The 22,284-nt window shown below is 44.8% G+C and overlaps 1 protein-coding gene across 1 annotated transcript; it reads right to left on the bottom strand.

The window, feature by feature from the left end:
* Positions 1-2,329: 2,329 nt before the first annotated feature.
* Positions 2,330-19,987, bottom strand: TNNT3 (troponin T type 3 (skeletal, fast); the record flags this gene model as incomplete). The annotated part of the gene is made up of 13 exons (XM_009868887.1): positions 2,330-2,718; positions 7,316-7,356; positions 8,044-8,134; positions 8,975-9,084; positions 9,290-9,403; positions 9,661-9,738; positions 9,982-10,098; positions 10,954-10,999; positions 11,697-11,715; positions 15,022-15,033; positions 16,189-16,200; positions 18,682-18,696; positions 19,973-19,987. Coding segments are annotated over 13 exons (719 nt in total), but the record flags the coding sequence as incomplete, so codon positions are not given.
* Between the last annotated feature and the right edge of the window lie 2,297 nt (positions 19,988-22,284).

Here is a 22,284-nt window from a genome sequence, read left to right as displayed (position 1 = left end):
GTTTCAGGCCGTGCCCTCTCATCCTGTCACCGGTTGCCCTCCGCTGTGTTGTGCTTCCTCTGGGGAGGACGGACAGGACAGGCGACCAGCAAGAATTCCATTCCATACACGAGGAGTCTCCCCTCTCTGCGTGGAAACGCAGTTCCAGGCAAGCCTAGATGGGATATTAAAAAAGATTTTTCTAGGTTGATCGCAGGGTCTGATTTTTGTTTATGCATCTAAAGGAGAAACCGGCTCAGCTCTTGGCCAACCAAGCGCCTTGGCTAGATGACCTGATGTCCTTTCACCAGTTTTGTGAATTTTTTAGCAGTTACATGCTTTGCCCCTCTGCCTTCTATTCCTTCTCCTTCCCCAAAGCGTGGGGCTGGTAGATGCCTGCCACACTGTTGCAAGAAAATCTGGGAAAATTGTGGCAAAGCGTTGCTTCACAGCCGTCTCACGTACTGGTTTTGATGGAGACTGGAAGTACGTTGAGCAAAAACCCAGCGCGCTCTGTTGGAGAGGAGGAAATCTGGTGGAGGACCTGGGCAGCTGATGGCCAGCATGAGGGTTTGGGCCGTGCTTGTGCTACCTGGGGTGAAGAGGAACAAGGCAAGGATGTATGAGGGTGATCAAGGGACTTGAACATCTCTCCTGTAAAGACAGATTGAGAGAACTGGGGCTGTTTAGTCTTGAGAAGAGATGGCTGGAAGGGAATCTTATTAATATGTAAAAATACCTGAGGAATGGGGGTCAAGAGGAAGGTGCCAGTCTCTTCACAGTGGTGCCCAGTAATAGGACAAGGAATAACGGGTGTAAGTTAGTACACAGGAAGTTCCACCTCAACAGGAGGAGAAACTTCTTCCCTGTGCGGGTGCCAGAGCCCTGGCCCAGGCTGCCCAGAGAGGGTGTGGAGTCTCCTGCTCTGGAGACTTTCCAACCCGCCTGGACGCGTTCCTTTGTGGGTGATCCTGCTCTGGCAGGGGGTTGGACTAGAAGATCTCTAGACATCCCTTTCAACCCCCAACATTCTATGATTCTACGTCATATTCAGTATAAAGCTAAAGCATCACAGGAGTTAAATTCTTCTTCAATGACTGATGTCCAAGCAGAGCTCTGTCTGATCTCCCACTTTTGATCCTAACCCCGAGTCCCCACATCCAGCCCCCATGCCCAGTTCCCCTCTGCCATTGAGCCCGGGGCTGCCCAGGTGCCACCTGCTCTGCAGCATCAGTAGGGACTCGTATTGGGAAAGAATCTGGGTTCGATACTGGTTTTGTATATATCTGTATATTTTTCATTATTTCCTTGTTATTTCAGTTATTGCTTTATTAAAGCTGGTTTAGTTTTCTTTTCCAAACCAGAATTCTCTCGGCCTCATTCCCTTCCCCTTCAGGGAGGAAGGGTTAGAGAGCATCTGTCACCTCTAACCCTCACCAGATAAATTGTTGCCCAGTGTGAGGCAAGAATCAGACTGATATATTCCCCAAATAGTTTGAATTCTAGCTTGCACCATTAAGAGAGTCTCAGATCTTTTCCCAAAGGCTTGGAAATCAACACACTGGAATTGTTCAAGGCCAGGTTGGATGGGACTTTGAGCAACCTAATCTAACAAAACAAGTCCCTGCCCATGGTGGAGAGGTTGGAGCTAGATGATCTTTGTCAGTCCCTTCCCGTCTGAGCCATTTTAATAAATTTATGACACCACAGCATGTGCTTGCAGAGGGACAGAGCGTGAGCGTAGGCACCAGAGCAGCCAGAAATTTGGAAACATGGGGGAGAACCACCATCCCCAGTGCACTTCCCTTCAACGGGGCATTTCATGGGTGGGCAAAGACAAGAGGCCCTACAGAACAGCTCACATCCCAAATTTAGTAACAGCCATTTGTGTTTTGACATCTGCGCTGAATTAACCAAGTAATTCACACTTTGGTATTAGGCTTTAATATTGTATGTAGGTTAACTGCCTCAATAAACACTTTCATGTGATGTTTGAATGAATCATACCCTATTTTGCACTGTGACTCGCTTGCACTCAAGAAGTGCTCTTTGCTGAAAACTACCACTTCTACGGATTTATTCTTTTATTCCCAGACTTTTATTCTCAGACTTTTAAATCCATTTTGGCTACATCTGATTTATGAGTTCCCCCGAACAGGTGGCTTTTCTTATCTGCCTGCATGGAGGCTGTAAAACATGCCCCCACTTCTGTGTCTTTGCCTATTGAGCCTTATTCCCAATTGTAGAGCTGCATCGAATGATACCATGTAAGGATCTGGACCAACTCCCAAAGCTTTGCAAGACGGGACACCATTCAATAAAGCACGAAACAGCATTCCAGAAGGTTGCCATTGGAGTAGGGACTGGTCGTGCTTTATTTACAAAATCCAGAGATTTGTACACAACAATCTACGGGACAGCATGGGGCTGGTATCGGGAGGATAAAGGACTTTTTTTATGCCAGCAAGTAGTCAGCTCAGTTCCGTGGGGAACCTGCTTCCTTTTTGACTGAAGAAGCCACCAGGCCCCTCCAGGAAGGAAAAGAGGAAAAGCAGCAGCAATAGCCAACCCAGGCTGATGTTGCGGTTTTGGTTATCGTTGAGGTGTGGGAACACAAGTGATCAGTGAAGGAAGAAAGAGGAGACCAGCAGGGTTTTGGCATGCCACGAAGGGCCATCCTGCCTGGTTCTTTACTTCCAGCGCCCACCAACCTTGCCCTTGGCTCCTGCCTTCTTGCTGCTACAATACAAAAACAAGAAAGAAAAACGTGTCAGCGTGATGGAAACAGCAGAGCTCTACGACTGCTGCGCATTTCTGATTCTTATATTGGGTTCGAGCAATTCTCACATATTGGGCACACCTGCCATAGAGCACATCCTGAGAAATATGTCAATATTGTGGAAAGAAATTCCTCCTCAGGCCCTTAGTGGAAGGGCAGGATGTGTGTGCCTCAAGGAGGAGGACATTTCCAGATTCTGGCATTATCAGGACAGAAGTCCAGGTGGTCTCAAAACTAAACGGCAAGCCTATCCAGCCACAGACTGGATGTTTCCCAAATTCACATCTGCCGTGATCTGGATTTTAGGATTTAGAGCTGTTTCTGGAGAAAACATCCTCGTTATCAGGGAGTTCTGGTCAAATTCCCCAGACACTCTAATCATCTAGCAGTGGAGGCAAAAAGCTGAGCAGTATTTTAAATACACCTTAGAACTGCTTTGCTCTAGCTCTGCTTTATATCATGAGAGCCTCCAAAACAGTCCAAACAATTTCTTAGACCTCCCTTTATACCAGTATCCTGGTTTTGCTCGTGGCGTGTGGGGGAGCAATCTGCTTCCACTCCCCACATAAAGCACCAGAGGCAAAGTCTCCAAACAGTATCTTCTTGCACACAGAAGGGCAATCCTGCATGCAAGCCACTTACCTTTTCACTGAGAAGCACTCACACCTGGACACCGGGCATGAAGTTAGTCGAGTTAGATTCCACACCGGCTCCTGTAGGCACCACCCAACCTTTCCATCTCACACGATGACGAGGCTGCTTCTTGAACCAAAGCACATGCAAACTGGGGGGTAGCTCTCTGACGTGGCAGAGCGTGAGGTTGGAGGGACAAGCACAAGGTGGTGGCGCCTTGCTTTCACCAGAACCACCAGTTCCTCCAAGGAGCAGGGGAAAAAAACGTGGACGACACAGCGGGGAGATTTTTGCGGTGCTGCCCCATGGGTTGGTTCAAGAGCGCCAGCCACGTTTACAGATGTAGCACAGTGACACAGACGTACATATAGTGGATACTTTACCTTTTGACCAAGCTAGACTTGGACTATTGGAAACAATGACCTTTTACATGCGAGAGCAGAGCGTTTTCTGCTTATCTTAAATTCATCCCAGTGTCCCTTTTGCCAGCCCTTCTGTAGGCTCAAAATCCAGTATAGGAACTGCCTAGCTCCTCAAATGAAGGCAGAGCCCTTTTATCTCCACAAGTGCCTGTGATGGTTGATGTTATGCCTAACCTTTAGAGTGTGCTTAAGGAGCTTTAACAAAGTTTGAAGCAAAAAGATCACTTGATCCTCTTGTAACACATTAGCAGGCGTTGCTTCGGAATGATGCAGTCCGACGTGGATAGAAATTTAAGTACACAAATCTCACGAGCTCTGGGCTTCTTGGCGCAACCCTTTTAAATGATGTTCTGGGAGATTATTACGTCTTTTGGGGTAGCAAGCACGCCTTAATGGTACAGCCTGTTGTGGGTGGTGCCCCTCAGAAGAGCAGCGACACCCATACATACCACGGCATCCTTCTGCAGCTGCACATTCTGCCGAGGTTTGTCAGCCTACAGCTCTGTCCAGAAAATGCCACGGGAAGGTCAAGCCTTATGTTTGGCATCTGCGGACAACTGAGCCTCTGGTGTTACATTCATCTGGTAAGGCAGGGTGGCTTGGGGAAGTGGAAGATGTCAAAGACCACCACTTCATTCCTGGCATGACTTTGCTAAGAAGATACAGAAGCACAGCGAAGATCAAATCCCACGACCAGAGAGCTTCCCTGCAGTTCCTTCTCTGTGTCTGTTTGTTTTGCACATGCCCTAGCCCTTATCTCTCCTAAGTTCACTGTGAAGACCTAGAATAGTTAAAGACATGAGGCTCAAAAAAACCCTAATGAAATACAAGTCTTGTGGGAAGGGAAGTGGGAGAGAGATGATGAGGGGAAAGAACTCACAGCAGTAATCCCGTGATGTTAGTCTTGTTACACACCATTCTTTACAACCTTAGCAACCACTTGTTTACCCTCTGTAAACAATGGTTGTACGTCCTCAAGTATTCAAAGCACCTCAGTCAGGTGTTTGAAAACTCCAGCAATAAGCAGGTGGAAATTTTGCAGACATGGTGTGAAGAAACATGATTTTTTTTCTTCTTGTTAGCTGTTACATTCACTTCAGTTTCCCCTTCATTTTCTCAACATGAGGCAGGATGGGGGTTGCCCTTCCATCTCTAGCCTCATTTTGTTGCAACAAGAAAATGCTGGTGTGGGAGGCTGAAGTGACTACTTTGAACACTGGGAAGATATCCCCAAGCCAAGAGCTTGGAAGGGGATATTAGGTACTTACTGCTTCTGAGCCTGATCGATCCGGTTCCTGAAGGTGATAATCTGCAAACAACATATATGACCAGGGTTTTTAGAGATAAAGAGACCTTATTCCCTCAGAGAGAGGGGAGTTTTACCTGCTGAAGTGCTGGAAACAGGTGCCTATGGTGAGGAGTAACACTTCCTTTGAAATAAAAGCTCACCTGTGCTTGGAGAGAAATGTTGCTCCTTGGCAATAAATCTGCAAGCCAATTTCAAGGGAAAGAAAAGCTAGAATTTTATAATCCTCATTAGAAGAGTTCCTGTGCATACAAATTAATCTCATACATCAAACTGCAGGCAAGCGAACCAGAATGAACATCACCCTGGCCAGCTGGAAAGTTCTTGGATGACTTCACCGCCTGTAGGTATCAACCTCACCTTCTCACTCTTCCACTACTCCTCTGTATTAGGAGGTCTGTAAGCACAAAGAGCTTCAGTGGTCTTTGGATGGGGACCTCAAGAATGGAAGATGGGTGTCACGTTCTGCTGGAGTACCTTTGCTGGCTGGTGGAGCAGGAGGGGAGGAGCTTACAACAGCCACTGCCTTCCCAGCCACTCCTCTAATGAGAGAAGAGGACTTTTAAAGGGACTGAAGAAGAAAATATTCAAGGAGAGCTTCAGCAACCATAGAGGTTGCTGGGTGGGCTCTGACCACCTTCACACGCTCTGCTGACAACTGAAAACCACTAGAGAGTCTGTCCTGTAAGACCGAGGGTCTCTTTGTTTAGCCGTGGGTAAACTGCATGTTTCAGTCTGATGCTGGGGAAAGCAAACACCTACCTTGCACGGGATGAGCACCTTAGAGCCTGACTTAGCACCTCAGTCCTGGCCTATAGCCCTGGGCTTGCTACTGAAATCCTGGGACTCTTCCAGCTCCGGTACTGGAAAAGCCCACAAGAACTAGGGTGTGATAAAGAGTCCTTTTTTGCCCCTTCACCATCTCTTCTGTGACTAAGTCAGGGTTCTCCCTCGTTTTCCTGGGGTGGAAAAATGCACTTCCCAAGATGCATGCTTTGCTTGTGCTTTGGGTGTAATTCAAAGTTCTCCCCTGGCTCTGCAGGTCCAAGAACTGATGACCCAACATTTGTGTATATATAAAGTGGAGCTCGACGTTCCCCGTGTGCAAAACAAGAAAAAGAGAAATCATACATTCAGGCTGGCCCAACAACCGGTATTTTCCAACTTGTGTCTTTCCATAGCAAACAGAAACAAAATAAGAGACTAAAACATTGGCAGGAACAGGACAACACAAGGAAGGAAAGACCAGCAGATCACCTGCTTTTGTACTTACTTATGGAAGTTATAACATCTGCTGCAGTGGCTTAAATAATTTTTTTGCAAATCGGCTATTTTTCCAAAGTGTGGAGGAGAACCAGCTGTCTTCAGTTTGACCCAAGGACTTAACACTTACCTTCAGCAATAGCGACTATAACACTCACTCTCCAGTGAAGCACCAAAGAGCAACAGACACTTGAGCTAAAGAACAGCTCCACTCCTGTGTGTCCCAGCTCCTTCCTTTGTCTCTCCCTTCCATCCTTGCTTGTGTCTCCTTCATTCCCTTTGCTTTTTTCACTTTCTTCTTGCTTTCTTTTCCTACCATCTCCCTTTTGCTCTTCCACTTCTCCTATCCGTGCATTTTCCTTCCACTTGGCTCATTCTTTGTACTTCCCTTACTTTTCCTCAGCAGCCGTCCGTCTATTTCTTTTTTGCAGAGGTTTCATTGCCATAGCACGTACGTCTCCCCTGGCTTTTCCTCACTCAATTGACCTGTTATCCTTAAGCTAGCCCTGTCCAATATTTTGGATCCGGATAAGCACAAGGAGGAGAATCTTTCCAAACCCCACACTATTCTTTTTCCTCCATGTGTTCCAGGTGCATCAGGGTGACTCCCCCATGCACCCAGTACCAGAGGTTTGCATAGAGAGTTATTTTAGAGACGGTCTGAGTGAGCTGCGGGCTCCATTCTTCAGCCACTTTCCCTGTCGGCCCCTGGCTCTTTTGCTAAATTGCCACTGGACCTCTTTTCAAAGAACGGAAAAGGGAGAGAAAAAGGAAGTGAAGGGAGAAACAGAAGATCCAGTTTTCTCATTTCTCTCTGCATTTGGAGCCAAATGCCAGTTTCTCTCTAGCACCTGGCCCCTGACCATGCAGGCAGGCTCATGCATTTGGTAGCCTTTGCTGCTGCTGTTACACAGGCAAGTTCATTGTACTTACAACTTGGAAAGCTCCTGCAGCCTGCAACGCATTGTTAAAATCTAAGAGAGATTGAGATAGTTACATTGGTGTTGCTCATTCCCTGTCAGCACGTGTCTGTGTGATTGGGAATTACGAGGAGAGTGAAACGGAGAGACATCCAGTAGGATTTCTCAGGCACTGAAACCTGACATAGGTGGATGCAGCCCTGACCTATGACTGTTTGTGAAGGAAACACGTCCCCTTTCTGTCACCATACGACACTTCAGTCAGATGCTCCTGTCTGGAGACGGTTTTGGGTGACTCCAGACAGCTCAGTCCACAGGGAATCCATCTGGGATTGGAATAAAACTTACAACGTTCCAGTGTGAAATCAAAGAGGGATTTAAATGTATTACTTTGCAATGGAGAGGAGTGAGAATTACTGAATTTTCAGGTCACAGTTACCTATTGATACACAAGAATGAACAAGATGCGTTTGAGCAGAGGGTGGGGATTCCATTTCCCATTGGGTTTGCCTTTCCATGGGGCACTGAAAACCTTGAGAGAGGTCAATTCAATTTTAGCCTAAAATGTGAAATCCAGTCCAAGTATGTACGTTAGGGGAATGCAGTTCCAGGTGTCTTGCTGCTTAAATATTGCAAAAGGGCATTGAAGACCTGCGTGATGTCACCACATGGCTTTTGCCAGAGGAATCATGGAGCTTTTTACATTTTGGACCCAGTGCCATTAGCAAAATGGCTTCTCACCTCATATTTTTTCCTCTTGATCTGCTCCGTAAAGTCATACTTCTCAGTCTCCAGCTGGTATAACCAGTCCCACAGCTCCTTAGCCTTGTCCCTGTGTGTTTATGAGGAAAGGGAGATAAGAGAAAAACGTATTTGCTACAGTTGTCACATGACTAGTAATGGGGCTTCTTATGTCTTGTTTAATGAAGTTCACACATCTTCCTGGAAACCTTTTCCATTCTCTGAAAGATTCTCACCATTTTCAAGGTCACATTTTTCTCATCTTTTAGGCTTGGGCTCTTGTCACACACTAACCTATTTCCTCTAGATTTAATTTTCCTCCTAACTCTTAATGAAAAGAGTCCCAGGGCAATCACACAAGAAGGAATGAGAGCTCTGAAGGCCACTCAGATGAGCAGAGCAGCTGCCATTGTGCACTCTCATCTGTTTCAGGGCTCAGGTGAGCCGACTTTGTCTTTTAATCATCTGTGAACTCCGATGTCTGGAGTCCAGACTACTATCTGACAACTGCTGTGCACCCAAGCACTCAGGTCCCAAGCCTCCAGCCTCTTTGGAGATCCATACTCATATCCTAGCAGTTCTAACTCACCTTTGGGAATGCTACAGATACCACCCTGTAGGTTTGTTCAGCTGGTCTCAGAACTAGGTTTAAAGTTTGTGCCTAGTCCTGTAAATGACTAACCCTAACTAGCAGGAGAGGCTAACAGAGCTATGCCAGGAACGTAGCTAGATGTCTACTAAACCATTTCAACCATTCCCCACATCCCCATTTCCCCTCTATTCTACAGACCAGCACAACTTAACATTGTCCCATGATGACTTGCAAAGAAGGTCTTCTCCTCTATCACATTTTTTCACCAAGAGGAGACTCCAGGGCGGTAAGACCAAATTTCAGTGGATTACATTCAGTAAGTTAGGGTAAGCATGTTACCTCAGCTTGTCTTCATTAAGGTGGTCGATGTTCAAGGGCTTGCGCCTCTCTGCCAGGACCTTCTTCTTCGTCTCTCTAGCTGTTTGCTTCTTGCCTCTCTTCTGATCAGCCTGTGTTCAGAACATCAGTTAACGTCAGACTGCAGAAATTCATGCTGAATGAAAGGATTTCACTAATGGAGCATGTAAGACAAGCTGCTAGGGATCCAGAAGAAGGAAAATTGAGCTGTTTTCTCAGCTTGAAATAAAAACTGCTCCCAGTTACCCCTGTGGTCTAACGTTTCTATATTTCATCCACCAACCCATGCTTTTTTACCTTAGCCAGATAGCTGCTGTATGTGGCACCCATGGAGGACAGAGCCTTCTTCTTCTTGAGATCATCCTCAGCTTTTCTTTTGGCATCTTCTTCCTCTCTCCGTGCCTTTTCCTCCTGTGGAGTGTGACATACAGAAGCAAGTTACCCTAGGGGACACTCACAGCTTCCCCAGCAGCCAGCGTCACTGCAGAGAACGTGACCAGATAAGCACAGTGATGGGAATTGGCAGCTCCTGCTTCCTGCCCTTGCTTTAAGAGGATGGCCATTTCTTCTTCAAATTGAGACAGGCGGAACCTTTAGGGTTTTTTCTGACTCTAGAGATGTCCTCTAGTCTGATGTTGAGACAAGGAGAGAGATGCAAAGACACTCACCGCCAGCCTTGCCTGACGCTCCTTCTCCTTCTCAGCCCGAATTCTCTGTTGCTCTGCTCTTTCAGCTCTGCGCTTCTCCTGCAGGAAGCAGTGGCAGAGACACTCAGTCATCACTATGGCTTTATCTACCATGTGTAAAACAAGGGGCTGAGAGAGGGGACAGATGTGGGGGGAAGCCGTTTGGTGGTGACCTAAGCAGTCACTTCTGTACATGGCAATATTGTTTTTTGTCAAAGCCAGACAGTGAACTAATGGATCCAACTTCTCATCTACACAGGATCTCTTACTCTAGCACAGGGAAATGGCAGTACAAAGACTCACAATCCTCTCCTTGAGGGCAACAAGCTCTTCCTCTTCCTTCCTCCTGGCTTCAAAGTGGCTGTCAATCAAGGCCTGCAGTTCAATCAGGTCTTTGTTCTGCCTTTTCTTTTGGATGTCCTAGAAGAACAGCAAAATGTAGTAAGTAAACCCATGTTGCTCTAGGAACACACGCTGGACATTCGCAGCACCTTGCTGGGTGAGCAACAGAGAAACAAAAGCAGAAAGTGCTTGTGGATACCCATGGAAATCTATAGGATTTGCTTAAGTGGCTGTTGATGCAGATTAGAGAGGGTCAGAGACTCATCCAGGCGACAGTCAGGAGCCCAGAAGGGAACAGAATCCACATCTCTCATTCCCCTATACCATATTTTATACCTGGTTTTGCTTAGCCACCTATCTTTGCGTATACTTTCCTGCCTTCTCTTTGCCTTAGGATATGAATCTCACCTAGAATATGTTCCTGCATTTTGGGGCAAAGCAGATATTCTGTGCAGATTTGCAACATCTGAGGGTCTTTGTTACTCTATCAGCTTTCTAGGAAGGTATTTGGATCTCTGTTTATTATTAAAATTGTGTTGCCATTTCAGGTAGTGTTCCTCAGCAACGGATGCATATAGATGGGCTTTATTTATATAAGCCTGCAACTGTAAAACAATTTACAACAATGGGACAGGGGATCTGAGATCTCACTTTTTCCTTTCTTCATATATTGGCTTCAAAGATTCAAGGAGAAAAAAACCAAACCAAACCAAACCCCACGATTTTAGCTTGGTCACATTAATAACGAATGCTTCCATAGATCTTCAGGGAGCAGAGAAGCCTTTCACTGAAAAGAGGCAGCAAAGCATCCATGCTTTTGTCCTTGTCTTTATCCTCAGCAATATCCAACAGAGGAAGAGTTATGTGGGTTTGCACACATGTGTATGGCTCACATACAGACAGACAAACACAGCCAGTCTCAGGAATACTTACATCAAAATCTACTTTTTCACCCTCCGGTATTTTAGGAGCAGTTAGTCTGCAGAGAGGCAAAAACAAAACAAAAAAAAAAAAGGGAAAAAATATTTTCATCTTATAGAACAGGCAGCTTTTTAAATAGCGTGTTCTGCCCTGCCCTGCCCTGCGTAGCGATGCTGACAGGGAGGAATGTTGTTGGAGATACCAAGAGATGAAACAGAAACCAATGGAAAATCACTCCAGAACAGCACTAAGGACCATTGTCCTGCGTGGGAGGTCAGACAGGGCAGGGAGTTACCCCTAAACCCCTTTTTCATTCCCAAATCCTATGGCCATTCCCTGCCACACAGAAAGACGTCGGTCGGCCAGGCTGCTGGTGCAGTGCCGCACGCTCCGATCTGGGAAGCTGTTGGAATGGGAAGGGCAGGCACTGGGACCCAGAGCCAGAAGGTCCATGAGGAACCTTAATTAACCCAGCATTTGTCACCCTTCCTACTGTCAGTGATCCCAGATAGATGGGTAGTTTCCCAGCCCAGTCCTCTGGCTTTATCAGGAACTGGTCTTAACACCCTTCTGCTACAGCATCCTCTGGGAACAGCAGCCATCCTGGCAAAGGATGCAGGACCAGCTGATTGGTGCACAAGGAAGGGTTGGCTAAAGGTTTCTAGTGGCCATTTGCCCAACAGACAACCTGATGGCTTCTGCTAGATGAGAAAAATGATGCCAGGGTTTTGAAACTCCCTGCCCTTCGTACTTACTTTATTCTGGGCTTCTCCTCTGTGTTTGGAAACGGGGAGCAAAATAGGAAGGGAAAAAGAGGAAGAACAGTTAGAGCAACAGAGATCATGCCAGCCACTAAAGTAAAAGGAGGGAAGGGAAATTTAGGGGAAACATCCCAGAGAAACCGGTTAAATCTCAAGCGGTTCCAAAAGAAATGCACATGCTCACATAAAAATTTGAGAAAGTGGCTGGAAAAGGATTACTAAGATAATTAAAAGACAAAAGATGTGTAAAAAGAGATCAGAAACCGAACTTTCCTTTCCCATACCTACTTTAGTATTGAAATTTTGGGTGAAGACTTCTCTTATTTACTGAAACATACCTCAGCTGAGGCCTCTAGAGCAATGCTAACAAAATAAACGGCGTGTAATTAGAAAAGTGGTGCAGAGCGGTCATAGAAAAGAAGCCACAGATCACTCTCAAAGATAAATATCCGTAGCCAGCAGCATACTTATAAATTTCTCCAGTTATTTAATTGTTTCACTTTTCAAATAGCCAGCGAGCTTCTTAACACATTAGTTAAATTGGTTTTTTTTTATCCAGAGAGAGGAAAAGTAATGATGATTAACCAGTCTGTCAGGGATGTTATTCACATAGGATTCCCTTCCCTCGAGACATACCCAGATAATTTTCAGAAACATTGCTGTTTAGCTCAAAGCTGCTGGTTAGTGGCACTTCAGAGAGAGGGGGGAAATAAAATTAAAAAAAAGTAGATAGGAAATATCTGGGTTTGTGTGTTGTCCTTGGCTGCCAGGATCGACACCTGCCTGTCGATAACTGTGTGAATTTGGTTTCAGCTGCCACCAAATCAGCACTTTAAACTTAAGCACACCGACAAACAAGTGGGAAAAGAAACCAATAAGGTTAGTTGCTCTCGAAATAAGAAATTGTAGTTAGAATATTTAAACATACCTCCAGAAAACCAGAAAAGGGGGTAACAAAGGTATAGGAGCCTTTATTAAAAAAAAAACCAAACTAATAAATCTGTCCTTTGCAGTGCATGACCCAGCATTGGTCCATACTGTATGCACCAAAAGCAACCCGGGGGTGTGATTTATTTTGAAGTGCCCCTTCTTTCAAGACACCGAGTCAAGGAACTGGGCCAAAATTTGTTGACAAGCAGGAACTGCCATAACAAATTCCTGTTCCTGTGGTGGATTTTGACTGACGTTTTGGTCATTCTGCCCATGAACCATGGGGTCGTGGCAAAATCCCAACGTACAACCCTGCCAAAAGAAGGCAAGAGCCACTGGAAATCCAAGTTCACTGCCCTGGTGATTAGAGAGTCCCTGAGTTTCTGGTTTCCCAAAGGGTTAACTCACGGAGAGCACACACCACCATGAATCCAACCTTACTTTCTCCTGCCCAATCTATGAGATATTCTCACAGCACTCCCCCTCTCTGTGAATCCACCTGAACTGCCTTTGCTTCCTTCAGAAATCCCTATGCACCCTCCCTTAATCCCTCTTCTCAGAAGCAACACATCTAGCTCACATTGTGTCCTTGGGAAAAAAAAATAGAAAAAGTAAAAATCAATAAGCTATTAAAAATAAAGAGAAAGAAAGAGAAAAAAGAGGAGAGAAAGGGGCTCAGAAGGGTCCTCAGGGTATTACCCTAAATAAGAAAAAAAGCCTGAAAAGCGAGCCAAAAAATTAATAATAATAATAATAAAAAAAATAAACCACAAAAGCAAAACAAACCAAGGAAACACAGAAAACACAAGGTGGTTTTGAGTGGTGCTGGGCTTTGTCCTGCGAAACAGCTGGCCAGGTGTTCTAGGGTCTGGGGCAGCAGAACACAACCGAGCTCCTTCGGACACCTGTAAAAGTCCACGAGAGTCTTTCTATTACATTTAAACCGGTTCCAAATTTGGCCCAGGGGACTTAAGGTATCTTGCCAACCTAGGACAGCAAAACTGACCCTGCGTACTGTTAGATTTGGTCCTTTCACGCGAGTCTTGTCCCCTTCCCCGTGCTCCAGTGCCCACTCAAGCAAGTATGACGCAGATGCTACCTGAAGTCCATGGGCTGCCCCACCAGTCTGAATAAATTTATTCACATGCTTGATGTTTAGCATCATTTTAAAGTGCATGGCTGGAGCAGACTTTTAAATATCTGCAGGTTCAGGCCTGGAGACCGTGAGCTTCTAAGGCTGGGTGAGGAAGGCACATCTTGTGCAGGGCTCAGCTCCAGTTTCAAGCATGCCACTGTGATTTAAGAGATTTGGGGGGGGGATAGAGAAGGTTTGCTGCTGAGAGCTATGGCACAAGAGGTTCTAGCTAAAAGACAAAGCCAGAGCAAGCTTCTAGAGCTTGGTTTTCACCACCTACTATCCTATTGAGGCTTCTCAACATAAGAGTGACACCCCCAAGGGTGATTGGATATGCACAGTGAGCGATTCTTTGCGGCAGAGGTGTTTTGGCCCAGTTCCTGAGTTTAAAACCAAGTGAGGAAGAAAAACAAATGCAGAAGAAAAAAAAAAAAAGTGAGATGTTAGAAAGACGACTGAGTTGTCCTAAGACAACACTGAGCTACCATCATAGTATTCGCCTTCTTCATCAGCTGCCGAGGTTGAAGGACAGAAGCAAAAGAGAAGAAGCACAGGAGTCAATCCACAACCAGCTCTGTTCTCCTAAAAGCAACCGTCCCCACCCCTTGCCTGCTACGCTGGGAACCTCGAACTCTCCAGAGAGAGAACGAGAAGGAAAACCACCTTTCTAGTGATTTGATTTGGCAAACACCAAGCTTTTTTTCTCTGTGTTCATGCAAAGCCATCCAGAGAGACCTTTTCCCTCCCATCCTCTCTTTGCTCTTGACCAAGGTCAGTGTTTCTAACCCTGTTTCCCCAGTGCTGAAAAAGAAAAAGGGTGAGAGCCTGTAGGTGCATCACATACCTTCTTCAGGGGCTTCTTCTGCTGGTGTCATGGTGCAAGTAGTGGTGGAAAGACAGGAGGTAGGGAAAAAAAAATAAATAGATATTTAAAGTTCTTGGAAGCCTGAGAAAGAGACCAGGGAATGCATGAAGGGGGAAAAAAACATAAAGGAGGAAAAAATAAATTAAGGAATTAGTGAATTAAGGTAGGGAGAAAAGGTTCTGGAGAGGCTGTCAGGAGTTAAAGATGCTGTAAGGTTAAAGTAGTGGTAAGTGTGGAGATTAAAGGAGAAAAGGGCTGCAAGTGATTGTTGTGTTTAATAGCTGTCTTTCTTGTTTTGTTCTCTTCTACCAACCCAGGGCTCCTGTTCTCTCCCTCTCACAACCTCACATGTTGCAACTAGGTGGAGTAAATCAGAAGTCATCACATACCTGGCTCATGAGCTTCAGCTGCGAAGTGTCATGGAATGAGGTGCAATGGAAAATAAGAGAATGAGAAACCTGTTATTTCACACACCAAAAGAGCTTTTGAGCCAGAGGGGAGGAAGGGCAGAGAGGGGAACAACGCTGAGAAGGAAACCTGAGGTGAAATAAATCAATTACTCGTTGAAGGACAGGAGAGGAGAGGAATTCAGTCAGGCGATGATAGCACGAGGCTTAAAAAAAAACCCACCAAACTTCTGAGCGTTGTATGATGTAAAGCACACCCTGACAGCACAATGTCCCGCCGTTTACCTTGCTTGGCTTGAAATATGCACATGAACAGAGTCAGCACTCTCAAAAGCTCTATCGGATCCATCCTTTGCTACAGCAGGTTTTCAGTCATCTCAGACCAACACAGACACCTCCTGAAATACCTGCTGTAGCTCATCATCAACGTTCGGCTAACTTCCAAAGCAGCTCAGGTCTCTTTTTCCAGATCTATGGCTCAGGCCATTTTCTTCCTGGAAGGCAATTCTCCTCCCTAGATAAATCCACTGCTGTTCTTCGCGTCCGTTTGCAACGCGGAGTTACAAACGGATTACTTCACAGGAAGAAAAGGTTCATGAAAAGTCTGTGCGGGTCTACGTTTCATTCTTTGGTTTTCGTGGCGAAGCAGGAATCGACCAGCCATGCGGATCTGCAGGGCAGATTTGGCTTCGCAGCCGTACGCGCGCCGCTGACCATTTTGCAAAGCAGGCATAAAAGTAATGCAAAATCTCGCAGTACTTATATTCCCTGCGTACAGTCAGTGAGTCAAATTCTGCACTGAGATGTGAAACGCAGCTTTCAGTGCAGGGAAAATTTGTTCTCATATCACAGTGCAGAATTTAACCCATTTCACAGGGACACTTAGAGCTAATTCACAGTAGTATAGGCGTTCCTCTAGCTTTTAGTACAATTTTCGTGCAACGGTTAAGTTTCTTCCTCCTTACTGCTGATTGCGCTTTATGGAGGAGAAAAGAAAAATTAAATCAAAAAGTCAACCACCCCAAAAGCATGCAAGGTACAAGCTATCATTAACAGACAGGCTGTTCTCTCCTGTCACCGTGTATTCCCTTCCCACACACACCATCCCAGCAGGCAGACACCGGGGAGTTTAGAAGTTAAATCACATACCTGGAGGGGGGGCTTCATTTAGTAGGAAGTGTCAGGGGTAAAAGAAAAAATAAAAATAGGAAAGGAAGATAAAAGAATTAGAAATAAGTTATTCAGGAGGGGATCACCTCAACCTTTGGTAAGATGGGGTTGGAGGAGTATCATTTGCAGACTGGGTTATAGGGATGGGGTGTTAATAACAGTGGAAAAGGAGAGTAATTACAGTGGGGGGGGTGCCATAGAAATGAAAGAGAAAGGGCATTTGAATGTTGATGAATTCCAAGAGTTTAAGTCATGCAAATATATACACCAAGTGAGCAAACGTAGTAACACTGCTGATCCTTAAATGTGAAGGAAAACCTACCCCAAACCTGTTTCAGCTCTGCACATGCCCTCTCAGCTCTCAGAGCAGGTACAGGACCACGAGTGTCCATGCAGGGAAGCCCTGCTTTGGCTGTATCTCTCTGCAGCTCAGAGCTTCACCGCCTGAGAACCTCCACTGGCGGATTTCGGGCTTAAATCTGCAGAACTGGAAATATTTGTGTCTACCCAGGGCTTGTCTCTGCGAGGGGCAGCAGCTTGTGTTTCTGCAGCTCGGGTACCTGCGGTGTAGTCCCAGCCCTAAACGTTTGCAGGGGGACTAAAACGTTTCTTCTAAGCTTCTTAGAAGGTGATTTTTTGGTTAGAAACAACAATTACACCTTCCCAGCGAGAAAATAAATTTCAGGAATCTTACAAACGGATTGATTCTTCATGACTCTGGTTTGCTTTGACATCCTCAAATTTCTCTGTACAGGAGTGCTTCAGCTGAATACAGAGGAATTTGGGTGTCCCACGCGCGTGCTTGGTTAGGTTGAAAGTGTCAGCAAAGAAAAATAAAAGAATTAGAGCAAGAATCACACAACAGCAACAACTCCGAATTCATGCAGACCAATGCTGTGACTTAGATGATGCATTAATAACAGAGATAACATAAATGACATTAATAACAGCTATAAATAACATTAGTAACAGAGATATAAATAACATTAATAAGAGATAACATAAATAACCATACAGCGATATGAAAAGCTGGAACAGTCTCCTTCTGACATATAAGTTTTCTTTTCAGCTTGTTATATTTACATCATCTTTATAAACTTTCCTTTTTGTTATGCTTTATGTTCCAGAGGGAAAGGCAAACATGGGGAGGCTGTAAGTATGGCTTTATTGTTAATCAGATTACATTAATACCTGGTGTTCTGTATGAATTTCAAGCTTGAGACCGACACTGAAGAAGTGAGTAGCAGTTCAATAAATATGAGAAAAAAACAATAATGCAACAAAAAAGAGGTATAGAGGAAGGCAAAGGAGCTGGGGTGGTAGCAATGACTATTAATTTGTGCAAATTAAGGTCAGAAAAACCTTAGGAGCAGGTAACAGATACGAGTGAACACGGTGAAAAGGAGAAGGCAGCGAAATGAGAAGTGGCAAGGAGTGACATGAGAAGCAGCGCACAGAGGAATGGTCACGCTGAAAGGGTCAAGTCATTCAAAAATCAATCAGATGGTTTTCACTTCCCTCTCTTCAACCCTGGCAAAAACACCAGTTTCATCTCAACTAGGTGGCTGCTGCTCTCAGCTAAGCTCTAATAAAGCTACCCCAGATAGCACAGAATAATTTTCACCGTTTAGAGGACACTGCAAGCTCAGTTTCTGCTTTTCCAGGTAATAACGATCCCATACGCAATGTAAGGCTGGCTCCGAGTCCAGTCAGTGGTTATTATTACAGTTTATACTTAGAGATATTTTTTTCTGAAACTGTTATTACATTTTTCATGCAACCGTTAGCTCTAATCCTTGTTACTACGCATCACAGAGCGGAGGAAATGATTACTGGTGGAAGGTGTAAGGAAGCTGCAAGTTACAGGTTTATCATTAATATTTGATTTTTGTCTGTTTTCTTCCACCATATTTGAATTCCTGAGTATAATATTAGAGTTACCGGTATCATTTTTTGAGAGAAATCATACCTTCAATTAAATTTCATTATTTCAAAATTTATGTAGATTTATCCAGGATTTTGGTAAAAAAATAAAATAGAAAGAGTTTCACAGCCTTAAAAGGTTGCAGAGATATTAACATCTCTAGAACAAAGGATTTTTAGTTTTCATTCCAGATTTCTTCTTGCATTACAGTATATATATAACCCCACATTTCCCATGAAGTCAGTGCTTCAGAAGCAGCTAAAAGAGGATTTTCATTTCAAAATTTGGAAATATTCCACAGATGAAAGCAAAAAAAAAAAAAATTAAGTGGTGAAACAAAATGTTTTGTTTCAACTAAATTATAAAAAATAATTTTCAATAGCTGCCAAACAAGGTGCTCCTCCTTTTTTTTGCTGTTGTTTATTTGAAAAGTTTCCATTTCGCCCCGAATCAGAACACAACCCGATTGGGAAATCGCCAAATGCAATTGAATTTCCAGCACGCAATAACCCTTTAGATTGACGCAGAGGAATTCAGAAGTCACATACCTGGTTCATGGACTTCTTTAAGAGGGAAGTATAGCAGGGAACGAGATGCAAAGAAAGATAAGAGAATTAGAGCAAGAACAGCATGATTAAAAAACCTGACACTTTTTTTTTTTTTAGTCAGGGTGGAGGGGTTAAAAGGGTAAAAACCATTAATAAGATTAAAAGAGAAATAGAGGGCACGTAGGAATGTCAATTAGAAAACCGCGTAGCCTTCGGTTGACAAGAAGGTCCATTCCCCATAGGTTTGACTGTACAAAAAAAAAAAAGGGTGTAGGAGAACCCGTTCTCATTCATGTGCATAGAAATCCCAGCCTCTGCGGGAATCAATGGGCTCGGAGGAGCTGGCATTGATTTCCCTCAGCGCCCAGGATTTCGCCTGGCGTCACCTGGTGATTGTGACCTGGTGCCACCGCCGTGGGACACGTCAACGTGTCACTCCAACCCGCAGGATAAAGCGCCCGACAGAAGCCGAGCTGGAGGAGGGAGGGAGGCTGGAGGGCAACGGGAAGGTAAACGGGCTTGGGCTGGCAGGATGATGCTTTAGTAAGCACGACCTACTGTTTTGCTAACCTGACTAGATCTGGGCTTGACCTGGCGTTATAAAACACACAGTACCCCCAGTACCAACTGGTATCTGCACCAAGAAGCCTGGTTAGAGACAGCAGAGCGCTGAGCAACACATAAGCAACGGCCAGCCTGCGCTTCGGGTTTATTAGTACTTATAGTACTCATTACTCATCACGCCACTTATCCTACGAGAGCGAAGCAGGTATCAGCAGAGGATATTTTTTGCATCTTCTCCTCTTCAACCACCTCCGGAATTCCTGCGTGTGTTAGTTACTGCTCCAGCCCGAGACAGAGGGATTTGCGAGTCACGGCACATACCTTCCTCATGAGCTTCAGCAGGTGGGAAGAGTCGCAGAGCAAAATGCAAAAGGGAAGGCGAGAGCGTTAGTAGCGTCAGAACAACTTCTCCAACAAAATCGAGGGGGGTTAGGAGAACATATATTGCAAGGAAATACAATGAGTATGGATATGCAAAGCGCTGCTGGAAGTAAGTTTTCATACTTTTTTTTCTTTCCCCATGCAGCAATTACCACGTAGCATCGCCAGCGCATTCAGTGGCAAGACAGAACATGATGGAAGCGAGTACAAAAAACAAAAGCGGCAAGTTTTATTCGGTGTTAATGTGCCTATTTTTAACTCCCGTTTCCTTTTACCATCTTAAGGTTTGCCAGCTAAAACAGAGCTGTCCTCTGAAGGACAGGGATTCAGGAGTTGTGTGACATACCTTCCTCCTGAGCTTCTTTAGGTGGGAAGAGCCACAGGACAGGATGCAAAGGAAGATTAGGAGAAACACATTGTTACAGGAGCTGATATTACACAGGCTGAACCCTCTGTTAAACCAGGAAAAGTTTTACCCCAGTCAAGGATGTGCTAATGGCTGGGGGAGGGAAATACAGGTTGGGAAATAACTTGACCATGCGAAGAGGCGAAAACCGATTGAAGAAGGAAAATCTCACAGTGAGCTCAAGTAAGACATGCTGAAATTTATCTCTAGTCGAAGTTTTAGAGAAACAGCCTCCTGCCATTGCTTTAGGGCGAGCTCCGGGCACGGCAGGAGGAGCAGAGGGGCTGGGTTGCCACCAAACGAACTTCGGCTGGACCTCGCACTGAGACCTTTCCCATGGTTTAGCCCTCGGCAGAGCCAGTCTCAGAGGAGAGGTACAATGCGATGACAACCAAAACAATAAGGCAAAATAACTGGGTCCTGCTCCTCTCACACCACCCCTGAATCTCCCACCACCACCACAACGGAGATGGTGGGGAGCGATTCGGGAGGTGATGGCTCAGACCTGCTTCATGAGCTTTGTCAGGCGGGACAGGGAGCAAGAGCAAAGAGGTGGAAATCAAGAATGGTTAGGCTACAGAGGGTATGAATGCAACAAGGGGGTCTAAAATACACGGAGGAAGAAATGTTCTATGATGAGGGTGGTGAAACGTTGGTACGGGTTGCCCAGAGAGGTGGCAGATGCCCCATCCCTGGAAACGTTCAAGGTCAGGTTGGACGGGGCTCTGAGCAACCGGGTCTAGTAGAAGGTGTCCCTGCTCGTTGCAGGAGGGTTGGACTAGACGAGCTCTAAAGGTCTCCTCTATCCAAAAAACATGCTGTGATTCTAAACAGAAGGGCAGAGGAGGAGACGAAATGGAGACAGGCAACCAAAGCACACACAGGTACCGAAAAGGTAAATCCTTCAGGACCTGGATGCTCTGAAGACCCTGCAACCCGCTCAGAGCGGGTCTCCCCCATTATAATCAGGTTTACCCTTGCTTCAAGGGAAAGCCCGAAGCTTTGAAAATTTGGAACCAAGCCCTCCCCTTTGGCTCCTCGTACCACATCCCAACCCTCTCAAGGTGGGTTTCTGTTCCACCCCTTCTTTCTCCCTCAACTTGCAAATGCTGCATGCAGCGTGGGGAGCTGCCTGGGGTCACCTGCCAGCGCCTCCAGAGATACAATTAATCAGATCTGCTTTCTGCAGCAGTATTAATTATATAGAATATGATATATTATAGTTATAAACGTATAATATATGCAATATACTATATATAATACAGCATATTGTTGAATATGCACGACGTGACATATGGCTGCACACATTCGCTCCCATGGATGGGTTTTGCTTTCCAAAAAGAAAAATATATCACATCATTTTGATTTCAAAATCCATCCGATCATTGTCTGCCAAGCTACGTAGGAGAAACCAGTTGATACCTTGGTAGAACCCTTTCTGGCTCAAGCCCAGTGATCACACAGCGGGTGTTACAAATACCCAGAGGCTAAAAAATATAAAATAGCCTCGGAGCCTGGCTGAGATGAAGGGAGGGGGTGGAAGCCGTTTCACGTACCTTCTTCTTGAACCTCTTCTGCAGGTGGGAAACGTCACACAGCAATGGAAACGGAGAGAGAATTAAAATGAAAAATAACTTATTGCAATATTCTTAGGATTTGCCAAGCCATTATGGGTAAGGAGAGAAACTAGTGGAATTACAGGGCACGAGAGAATTCAAAATAATGTGGTTTCTTTATGGGCATACTATATACTTACTGAAATATGGGCGTATGACCACAAAAGAAAACCACATTTAAAAAAGGCATCCAATATTTTATTCTTTATTAGAGCTGGCTAATATTTCTTAAAATATTTCTTAAAACCAGCTTCTGCTAAATTTTTAACCAAAAAAAAAATTGCTACGTTTCTTTTCTTTTAAATCTTTTTCACAAACGGCAAAAAAAAAAAAAATTCACCAACCTTTTTACCTGGTTTTGCAATTTCAAAAGAAATTCATTCCTGAATTTCAATAAGTGGATATAAACTTTGCAGGGTGTTCCCCTCCTTTTTGAAAAGTTGAGCTTTTGGAAAGGAGGGGGACTTGACATTGTTGTAGGTGACCAAACAAAAAGAAGTCAAAGAGTTCAGTGAAATAGGTAGACCAACCCGAATATATCTATAGCGCTATATATATGTTTCCATACATATATGCATATACATATACATAAAAGTTATATGTATGTATTTTACTATATAAAAATATATATTAAAT

The sequence above is a fragment of the Apaloderma vittatum genome, unplaced genomic scaffold (genome assembly GCF_000703405.1).
Source record: "Apaloderma vittatum isolate BGI_N311 unplaced genomic scaffold, ASM70340v1 scaffold25364, whole genome shotgun sequence".
In the NCBI taxonomy this organism is placed as follows: Eukaryota; Metazoa; Chordata; class Aves; order Trogoniformes; family Trogonidae; genus Apaloderma; species Apaloderma vittatum.
Note: the sequence above shows the minus strand (reverse complement) of the source record. Positions and strands in the feature narration are given on the sequence as shown.